Below are 11,426 nucleotides of genomic sequence, written 5' to 3'. Positions count from 1 at the left end.
CGTTAGCGCCCTAATGAACAGCATCCAGATGTATCCTATAGGCTACTTCACCTCTGTTCTGTGAAAGCCGTTCTGTTAAAGCTTAAAACGTTTTGCAACGTTAGCGCCCTAATGAACAGCATCCAGATGTATCCTATAGGCTACTTCACCTATGTTCTGTGAAAGATGTTCTGTTAAAGCGTTAAAACGTTTTGCAACGTTAGCGCCCTAATGAACAGCATCCAGATGTATCCTATAGGCTACTTCACCTCTGTTCTGTGAAAGCCGTTCTGTTAAAGCGTTAAAACGTTTTGCAACGTTAGCGCCCTAATGAACAGCATCCAGATGTATCCTATAGGCTACTTCACCTCTGTTCTGTGAAAGATTTTTAACGCTTTAACAGAACATCTTTCACAGAACATAGGTGAAGTAGCCTATAGGATACATCTGGATGCTGTTCATTAGGGCGCTAACGTTGCAACAAACAAAAAACGCTATAACAGAATAGCTTCCATAGAATAGAGGTGAAGCAGCCGACAGGAAAAATCTTGACAATGTTCAGCAAGCGCTAACGTTGTAAAAAGTTTTAACGCTTTAACAGAACAGCTTTCACAGAGCAGAGGTGAAATAGCCTCTGGGATACAGCTGGTTCCTATTCATTAAGCACTAACTTTGCAAAATGTTTTACATCAGAAAATAGTGTTGTTATTCAGGTAGTGACCTTCCTTTTTCCAAACTTTTTGGGGGCCTAATGAACATGACCCATGCCAGGCTCAGCGAAGCAGACTAACTTTAGACCAGGCTTGGTCTCTGGTGACAAACCTTAATATTAAAATGATAGAAGCAGATTTGGTTCTGGGTGCCGAGATTAGACCAGGCAATAAGCTATGGAGTGTTAGGAGAGAATGTTGTTTAGGAGTGTTTAGGAGTGGTTTTAGGAGAGCATGTTGTTTAGGAGTGTTTAGGAGTAGTTTATGAGGAATGTTGTTTAGGAGTGTTTAGGAGTAGTTTATGAGGAATGTTGTTTAGGAGTAGTTTAGGAGGAATGTTGTTAATGAGTTTTTATGAGGAATATTGTTTAGGTGTTTTTAGGAATGGTTTTAGGAGGGAATGTTGTTTAGGTGTTTTTAGGAGTGGTTTAGGAGGGAATGTTGTCTAGGTGTTTTTAGGAATGGTTTTAGGAGGGAATTATGTTTTTGGTGTGGTTTTAGGAGGGAATGTTGTTTAGGTGTTTTAGGAGTGGTTTTAGGAGGGAATGTTGTTTTTGGTGTGGTTTAGGAGGCACAGACAACATGGACAGTTCTTAAAGGTGCAATATGCAGAAATCGCTCCGCCATTTCCTGGTTGCTAAAATTATAATAGTTCGCCTACTTTCCGTTTATGTGACAATAGAGAATCATTGTACCATCTAAACCGCTGTGAAATATATTTTCCATAACCAAAAATATTGTATTTTCAGCTGTTTGAAGCTGGTTTACAAAAACTAAAGTACACAAAAACGAAACTTAAGATCGGAAAACATAGAAATAGTGCACATAGAACAGATCTAGTGCTTCTTAGACTTGCTTTCAATGAAAATGACAGTTCTATTCATCCAATTTCTATGGGAATTTGGTGCGTTAATGGGGATCTGGTTTGCGCTTTGTGGGACTATCATTTGTTTTTCAACAGTAAAATGACCCAAAACACACCTCCAGGCTGTGTAAGGGCTATTTCACAATCACCTGACCTCAGCCCAATTGAGATGGTTTGGGATGAGTTGGAACGCAGAGTGAAGAAAAAGCAGCCAGCAAGTGCTCAGCATATGTGGGAACTCCTTCAAAACTGTTGGAAAAGTATTCCTCATGAAGCTGGTTGAGAGAATGCCAAGAGTGTGCAAAGCTGTCATCAANCTCAGCATATGTGGGAACTCCTTCAAAACTGTTGGAAAAGTATTCCTCATGAAGCTGGTTGAGAGAATGCCAAGAGTGTGCAAAGCTGTCATCAATGCAAAGGGTTGCTACTTTGAAGAATCTGAAATATAAAATATATTTTGATTTGTTGAACACTTTTTTTTGGTTACTACATGATTCCATATGTGTTATTTCATAGTGTTGATGTCTTCACTATTATTTCTACAATGTAGAAAATAGTAAAAAATTAAGAAAAACCCTTGAATGAGTAGGTGTGTTTGAAACTTTTGACTGGTACTGTATATATTTCCTGAGCTTTCTTATATTTCCCATATGGGTTCTGATCAAATTAAGTACACTACATAGGACATAGGGTGCGAGTTGGGATGCAACCTAACATTTCCCCCGCCTGTCTAATTTCTCCATATCTTCCAGAAAAGAGATCTCTCAACACATCGACATCGCCCACAACTTCACCCTGACCCGGAGCAGCGTGCGCGTGGGTCAGCTGATGCACTACGACTACTCCAGCCACAAGTACGTCTTCTCTATCGGAGAGAACTTCAAGTCCCTGCTTCCCGAGGCCTCCCCCATCATCAACAAGCACTATAATGTGTGTGCCGTGGTGGGGAACAGCGGCGTCCTCACAGGGAGTCGCTGTGGTCCCGAGATCGAGAAGTTTGACTTCGTCTTCCGCTGCAACTTCGCTCCCACGGAGATCTTCCACCGGGACGTGGGGCGGAGGACCAACCTCACGACCTTTAACCCCAGCATCCTGGAGAAATACTACAACAACCTGCTGACCCTCCAGGACAGGAACAACTTCTTCCTGAGTCTGAAGAAGCTGGACAGGGCCATACTCTGGATCCCTGCCTTCTTCTTCCATACCTCGGCCACGGTGACCAGGACACTGGTCGACTTCTTTGTGGAGCACAGAGGACAGCTGAAGGTTCAGCTAGCCTGGCCTGGCAACATCATGCAGTACATAAACCGGTAAGACTGGACACACCAGAGTGATTGGTTGATTGATAAAATGATTGATTTGTTGATTGATTGATTGAGCGATTGATTTATGTTTATTGTCTTAACAGATCACAAGTTACATATTAACACAAGTCATATGGAATCACAACTGGACACACCTAGCATAGCATTGGACGCACCTAGCATAGCACTGGACACACCTAGCATAACATTGGATACACTCACATGAGCACGACAACACCTACATAGCCACTGGATACAACTAGCAATAGCAGGACACACCTAGCATAGCATTGATACGCACCTAGCATAGGCACATTGGACACACCTAGCATAGCTAGGGACACACCGTAGCATAGCTACGCAAGCATAGCATGGACACACCAGCATAAACGGATACACTAGCATAGCATTGGATACACCTACATGCACTGGACACACCTAACAAGCACTGGACACCTAGCATACATACAGAGATTGAACACACCTAGCATAAGCATGGACAACACCTAGCATAGGCACTTGCGACACACCTAGCATATGCACTGGACACATCCTAGCCAAATAGCATGGATCAACCTAGCATAGCATTGGACACACCTAGCATAGCATTGGACACACCTAGCATAGCATTGGACACACCTAGCATAGCATTGAACAGGCTCATTTTAATGGCTGGAATAGAATAAATAGAACGGTATCAAACACAACAAACATATGGAAACCATGTTTGACTCTGTTCCATTTATTATATTCCAGCCATTACAATGAGCCCGTCCTCCTATAGCTTCTCCCACCAGCCTCTTCTGCATTGGACAAACATAACATAGTATCAGACACACCCAACATTGCATTGGGCACACTCGACATAGCATTTTGACTTTTGTATGTTCTTCTCAGAAATAGATTATGAAAATTTGAAGCCATTTTATTTTAACATCGTACAATCCATGTTTCTTACCATAAACTTTCCACCAGTAACTGACATGTAAATGTAGTAATGAAAGAAGAGTAAACTGCCTTGTTCAGGGGCAGAACGACAGATTTTTACCTTGTCGGCTCGGGGATTCGATCAAGCAACCTTGCGGTTACTGGCCCAATGCTCTAACCACTAGGCTACCTGCCGCCCCCGTTATTACCTACCTTTACCACCTTGGGGTGGCCCGCCAGGAAGTCCAGGATCCAGTTGCCGAGGGAGGTGTTTAGTCCCAGGGTCCTTAGCTTAGTGATGAGCTTTGAGGGCACTATGGTGTTGAACGCTGAGCTGTAGTCAATGACAACATTCTCACGTAGTGTTCCTTTTGTCCAGGTGGGAAAGGGCATTGTGGAGTACAATAGAGATTGCATCATCTGTGGATCTGTTGGGGCGGTATGCAAATTGGAGTGGGTCTAGGGTTTCTGGGATAATGGTGTTGATGTGAGCCATGACCAGCCTTTCAAAGCACTTCATGGCTACAGACATGAGTGCTATGGGTCGGTAGTCATTTAGGCAGGTTACCTTAGTGTTCTTTGGCACAGGGATTATGATGGCCTGCTTGAAACATGTTGGTATTACAGACTCGGTCAGGGACAGGTTGAAAATGTCATTGAAGACACTTGCCAGTTGGTCAGCGCATGCTCGGAGTACACGTCCTGGTAATCCGTCTGGCCCTGCGGCCTTGTGAATGTTGACCTTTTTAAAGGTCTTACTCACATCGGCTACGGAGAGCGTAATCACACAGTCGTCCGGAACAACTGGTGTTCTCTTGCATGTTTCAGTGTTACTTGCCTCGAAGAAAGCATAGAAGTTATTTAGCTCATCTGGTAGGCTCGTGTCACTGGGCAGCTCTCGGCTGTGCTTCCCTTTGTAATCTGTAATTAGTTTGCAAGCCCTGCCACATCCGACGAGCATCAGAGCCGGTGTAGTACGATTCGATCTTAGTCCTGTATTTACGCTTTGCCTGTTTGATGGTTCGTCGGAGAGAATACGGGATTTCTTATATTTCTCCGGGTTAGAGTCCCGCTCCTTGTAAGCGGCAGCTCTACCCTTTAGCTCAGTGCGGACGTTGTCTGTATTCATGGCTTGCATGTTTCATCACAATATTGTTTTGAATGTTCATTTTGAACTGATAACCAACTGAGCATTCTACTCAATGCATCATCAATGAGTGTTGAAGATTTTATCCAAAGTGCATTACAGTGGCTTGGAAATCCAATGACATTCAAAATGAGGCAAATAATTTGTAGGAAAACCTTTTGTCACCATTTTGATGTCACCAGATTATAACGTTAGCTAGCTAACTAGCTAAGATTGAGGAGGGACCACCAACTAGCTTTGCTAGTTATTTTTGATTAATTTTGCTAGCTAATGTCAACATTGCAATCTTTTTAAAGTAAATTTGACGACATGATAATGCTAGAAAAGTTGTTTCCTACTAATTATTTGACTACTTTATCAATGTCATCGTATTTCCAGACACTATAGTGTAATTTAGAGAAAACAGTAGTTACGTCCGTCCAGAATCACCACTTTAGTGGCGCCACCGATAGAGGGCGGCTTGAGAACGTTCATAACAATGGCATGACGCGACCGAGTGACGGGGGTGCAACCTATTAATACTCAAGTTTTGTACTCAATTGAAAACAATAACATTATTCCTTACATTGTGTTGTTGTAGCCTGGGTAGGATACATTTCTTGTCCCTAAAAAACTGAAACAATCGGAGACCGGGAGGGAGCACACTCAGCGCAGCCTCTGGACCGCACATAATGTAGGCAACCTATGATTTCATTATCTGATACTTTTTATTTTTTTCGCTGTGTAAATTCACTGGATATATTCACATTGACTTTATGAATTATGGGCTAGAATGCATACGCTTCTAACTTAGGCTAAAGCTCGAGCCTGTCTGTCTTTGTTCTGTTGCGCAATTACGCACCTGGCCTCTCCGCTTCCACAGCAGGTAAAGCGAGACTACCAAAGCTGGTTGGACATTTATTTTTGACTTCTTTTCTTTAGTCTACTATCAGCCTATTGGACGAGAGATACACACTTGCTCTTCCTTGCTGAATGTAAAATAGGCTACAGCATTAAGAACGGGCGGGAAGTTGGAAAGGAGAAGCCAGTATTTTTCCTATAGTAGGCCAATCTTAACACCGATTGGCTACATACTGACAACAAACACCATATGAATGTTCTGCTAATGTATCTTTCTGGACGTTCAAAACTGTCGACAATAGACCCAAACTGATCCACATGTTTGCATAGTCAGGCCTAGGCTGTTAGGCCTATGCAGTTATTTTGGCATGAAACAAAACAGGACGTTTGAGTTGTTATTCAAATTAGCCTGAATAACTGAGGTTTATAGACAATAATTGTGTACTCACTTAATAACAATGAATTCCTCACTGCACTGTGTTGTTGTAGGTATAATAATGATCTTGTTTAAAAACGTAGGCCTAATAATAATAGTGGAGGAGCGGTAGAGATACTCTAAATGATCGGCTATGAAAAGCCAACTGACATTTACTCCTGAGGTGCTGACCTGTTGCACCCTCGACATCCACTGTGATTATTATTATTTGACCMTGMTGGTCATYTATGAACATTTGAACATCTTGGCCATGTTCTGTTATAATCTCCACCCGGCACAGCCAGAAGAGGACTGGCCACCCCTCATAGCCTGGTTCCTCTCTAGGTTTCTTCCTAGGTTTTGGCCTTTTCTAGAGTTTTTCCTAGCCACCGTGCTTCTACACCTGCATTGCTTGCTGTTTGGGATTTTAGGCTGGGTTTCTGTACAGCACTTTGAGATATCAGCTGATGTAAGAAAGGCTATATAAATTGATTTGATTTGGTGCTAGCTGGCGCCGTCTGAGCGGTTAGCTTCTGAACCCTCACCCGCTAGTGACTGAATGCTGATATACCTGGTTCTGACTCACTACAGGCTGTCCGGCAAGAACAGTACTAATGCTTCTCAGTCCAGAACTTCTATTATCTTCATCACTACCACCACAAACTATAGTATTCACACTCAAAAATCTTCATTTTACATAGGATGTACCAGTGGTTCTATAGGGGAAAGGAGACATAAACATTACCAGTCAAAAGTTTTAGAACACCTATGAAGGGTTTTTCTTAATGTTTTACTATTTTCTACATTATTAGAATAATAGTGAAGACATCAACACTATGAAATAACATATATGGAATCATGTAGTAACCAAAAAAGTGTTAAACAAATCCTTTAATTAGCCACCCTCTTTTCCTTGATGACAGCTTTGGTCACTCTTGGCATTCTCTCAACCAGCTGCATGACGTAGTCACCTGGAAGGCATTTCAATTAACAGGTGTGCCTTCTTAAAAGTTAATTTGTGGAATTTCTTTCCTTCTTAATGCGTTTGAGCCAATCAGTTGTGTTGTGACAAGGTAGGGATGAATAAATAGAAAACCTTGAATGAGTAGGTGTTCTAAATCTTTTGACCGGTAGTGTATGTATATTAACTATAGTAATGCCACAATACCACAGGATCTGTACATAGCCTGGTAGAATAACATTACATACACACATCAGGGATATGTATAAACGTCTCGCTATAGAGAGAGAGAACTAATTATTCGGAAGCCACGATTTATTGCCCTCTCTCTCTGGCCTAATGTACATCTTATCTGATCTGTGTCCAGTGCCTCAGAGTCATAAATCTCACTGAGGACAGTCTGAAACTTCTAGAATCTCTTGCCATGGCTTAACAGTAGCATGAATAAGTGTTAAAGTGCGCATATAGGCTATAGGAATTAACCATCTCTAAACAATCATGCAACCAATGCAATATAAACAACATGCAAATAGGGTATCTGTCACGCCTGCTCCCACTCTCGACCCCCCCCGCCCGGCGCTCGTAGACGCCAGGCTGCCCTGCATTACGGACTCCGGCCACCATCATTTACGTACACCGGCCTTCCCTCGTCATGCGCTTCAGCGATATTGGACTCACCTGGACTCACTCAGTCACCACCTCCCCTATCAGTTCCCCAGCTCTGTTCCCCCGCTGCTGCAGTGTTTGTCATATGTCCGTGTTACCCGTGTGCTGACGCTGTTCACTAATAAATGTCTGACTCCCCGTACCTGCTTCTCCTGTCCGGCATCGGCCCTTACAGAATGCAGCAGCCATCACACGAAGCATCGGGGCGTACTGGCGTTCCGGTTGGTGGTGACATCGGTCCTGGGTCGCCGCCGATGGAACCGGGGGTGCCTAGCCAGCTCGTCGGGCTTCCACGCTCTAGCTGGCTCGAGAGGTTTCCTTACCCCGGTTGGCTCGTCCCACGCCCCACGTCGGGCATCTGCCGGGTTGTCAGGTCTTGTTCGCCCAGCCGGCCCACGAGTTTTCTTGTTTTGTTGGTGACATCAGGCTTGGATTCTACTGCCGATGGAACCGCGGGTGCCTAAGCCAGCTCGTCAGGCTTCCACGTCCTAGCTGGCTCGAGAAGTTTCCTTGCCTCGGTTCCTTGCCTCCCATCCCAAATCATGCCTCAGCCGGATCGTCAGGCTCCTATGCCTCAGCCAGCTCGCCAGGCTCCCACTCCCCTGCCGGTTCGTGGGGAGTTTACCCCCATCCGGCTTGCCCAGCGCGCATGTCTCAGCTGGCTCGCCCACGTGGGATGCCAGGTGGCGCCCCTAGAGGGGGGGGGGTACTGTCACGTCTTCTCCCGCTCTTCTGCCCTACATTTACGCACACCTGCCTTCCCTCGTCATGCGCTTCAGCGATATTGGACTCACCTGGACTCACTCAGTCACCTGTTTATTACCTCCCCTATCAGTTCCCCAGCTCTGTTTCCCACTGCTGCATTGTTTGTCATATGTCTGTGTTACCCGTGTGATGACGCTGTTCCTGTCTTGTTCTATGTCTGTTTCCGAATAAATGTCTGACTCCCCGTACCTGCTTCTCCTGTCCGGTGTCGGTCTTTACAGTATCTGGAATATACAAGCTGCAGCAGGTAATTAGGCCTAAAGGCAATTGCTTGCAGTCAATCCTCATCTTAACGTAGGTAACAAACCTCCCGACAATAAATCCCACAACTGACTTCTTGGATGCATTGACAATCTTCCTAAAATAAACAGTCAACTTGGTCGTTAACCAGAACTTGCTAATGGGACTGTGGGGAAAGTCATGTGCACAGGCATTGCCTTTTTGTCTGGCTGTACTCGAGAGGCAGCTGATAGCCAGTGTCACTTTAAAGAACCATGGGGACCAGGGGGGTGCACAATGTTGCGGGAACAGTGTCGTGGCAGAGGATCCACTAACTCAGCTGTTGCAGGGCCGCTGGGGCCCTTCCGTGGGCGCTGAGTACAATGCCGGAGGCTGGCCACAGCTGAAGGAGGAATGTGGCACGCCTGCCACAACTGTCTTTGGTGAGGTTGGTGACTCTTTCACCACTGCTGAACGCGATGGCTCCCATAGTGGAACAGGCTGGGACCCCTGGGTGAGGCTTGTCGGGAATCTGGAGGCAGGGCCCCAGAGACAAGGTCAGGGGGTTCCCCAGGTGCGGTGGCCAGAGGGTCCCCAGGTCAGGGAACGATCGGTCCTCAGGTCAGGGAACGGTGGGTCCCCAGGTCAGGGAACGGTGGGTCCCCAGGTCAGGGAACGGTGGGTCCCCAGGTCAGGGAACGATCGGTCCTCAGGTCAGGGAACGGTCGGTCCCCAGGTCAGGGAACGGTCGGTCCTCAGGTTAGGGAACAGTCGGTCCCCAGGTCAGGGAGCGGTGGGTCCCCAGGTCAGGGAGCGGTGGGTCCCCAGGTCAGGGAACGGTGGGTCACCAGGTCAGGGAACGATCGGTCCTCAGGTCAGGGAACGGTGGGTCACCAGGTCAGGGAGCGGTGGGTCACCAGGTCAGGGAACGGTGGGTCACCAGGTCAGGGAACGGTGGGTCCCCAGGTCAGGGAGCGGTGGGTCCCCAGGTCAGGGGGCTGAGGGCCTAGCACGGCAGGAAACCTAGGACCTGACAGGGCAGAGGACTTGGAACCTATTACTAAGACACATACACACACATACACACACATAAACAAACACACACACACACATAAACACATAAACACACACACTTCTACATATGCATTGCTTGCTATTTTGGGGTTTAGGCTGGATTTCTGTATAAGCACTTTGTGACATCGGCTGATGTAAAAATGGCTTTATAAATACATTTTATAGATTGATAAACACACAAACACACACATAAACACACACATATAACCACACACATAAACACACACACACACATAAACACACATAAACACACACACACACACATAAACACAAACACACACACTCCAATCCATTCTAACAGTACCCATTCTAACAGTACCCATTCTAACAGTACCCATTCTAACAGTATCCATTCTAACAGTATCCATTCTAACAGTATCCATTCTAACAGTATCCATTCTAACAGTATCCATCTAACAGATCCATTCTAACAGTATCCATTCTAACCACAAGTTATCCATTCTAACAGTAATCCATTCTAACAGTAACCATTACTAACAGATATCCATTCTAACAGTATCCATTCTTAACAGTATCCATTCTAACAGTATCCATTCTAACAGGTATCCATTCTAACAGTATCCATTCTAACAGTAACCATTCTAACAGTAACCATTACTACAGTATCCATTCTAACGTATCCATTCTAACAGTAACCATTCTAACAGTACCATTACTACAGTATCCATTCTAACAGTATCCATTCTAACAGTATCCATGTCTAACAGGATCCATTCTAACCCTGTCTGTTCTGTTGGTCTGTGCTGCAGATACTGGAAGACCAAGCAGCTGTCACCGAAGCGTCTGAGCACGGGGATCCTCATGTACACTCTGGCCTCGTCCATGTGTGAGGAGATCCACCTGTACGGCTTCTGGCCCTTTGGCTGGGACCCCAACACGGGCAAGGAGCTGCCCTATCACTATTACGACAAGAAGGGTACCAAGTTCACCACCAAGTGGCAGGAGTCCCACCAGCTGCCAGCAGAGTTCAAACTACTCTATAAAATGCACACAGAGGGACTTATCAAACTAACTCTCTCACATTGTGCCTAGACCTGACTCGACTGGACCGAACCAGACTGGACCGGACCGATCTGGACTGGACTTGACTGAACCGGACTGTACATGGACTAGATCAGACTAAAAGGCTAAATCTGGCACATTAAGTCATTTTCTGGTTGTAAACTGGTTTTCTGATTTAAGAAGGTGTTAAATAACCAGATTACAACCAATTGGTCGCTGTTACTCTACAGCCAGGTATGAAGGTCTTTTTAATGACGACATCAAGCAATAAAGGAGAAAGACGTTATATTTTGGTTGTTATCTGGTTAGATAACCAGAACCAGATCACAACTATATAAAGACGTATTTTTCTGGTTGTAAAAAGACATAAGCATAACGTCATTATACAATCAGTATATAGTACAACCTGACCATCAGAAAACATGTCATTGCAACCAGTTTTTCTATGCTACAGCGGCTATGCTACAGCGGCTATGCTACAGCTGCTATACTACAGCGGCTATACTACAGCTGCTATGCTACAGCGGCTAT

General features: G+C 45.1%; 1 protein-coding gene across 1 annotated transcript in view; it reads left to right on the top strand.

The window, feature by feature from the left end:
• The window catches only part of LOC112071664 (alpha-N-acetylneuraminate alpha-2,8-sialyltransferase ST8SIA3-like), a 16,310-nt gene extending 4,884 nt beyond the window's left edge, over positions 1–11,426 (top strand). Inside the window, exons 3-4 of the mRNA XM_024139093.2 lie at positions 2,307–2,864; positions 10,643–11,426. Of these exons, the coding sequence (XP_023994861.1) occupies positions 2,307–2,864; positions 10,643–10,925 (841 nt within the window). The 3' untranslated portion in view covers positions 10,926–11,426. The remainder of the gene's footprint in view (positions 1–2,306; positions 2,865–10,642) is intronic.

This window comes from Salvelinus sp. IW2-2015, unplaced genomic scaffold (genome assembly GCF_002910315.2).
Source record: "Salvelinus sp. IW2-2015 unplaced genomic scaffold, ASM291031v2 Un_scaffold1677, whole genome shotgun sequence".
Classification (NCBI taxonomy): domain Eukaryota; kingdom Metazoa; phylum Chordata; class Actinopteri; order Salmoniformes; family Salmonidae; genus Salvelinus; species Salvelinus sp. IW2-2015.
This window is presented reverse-complemented; position numbering and strand designations above follow the sequence as displayed.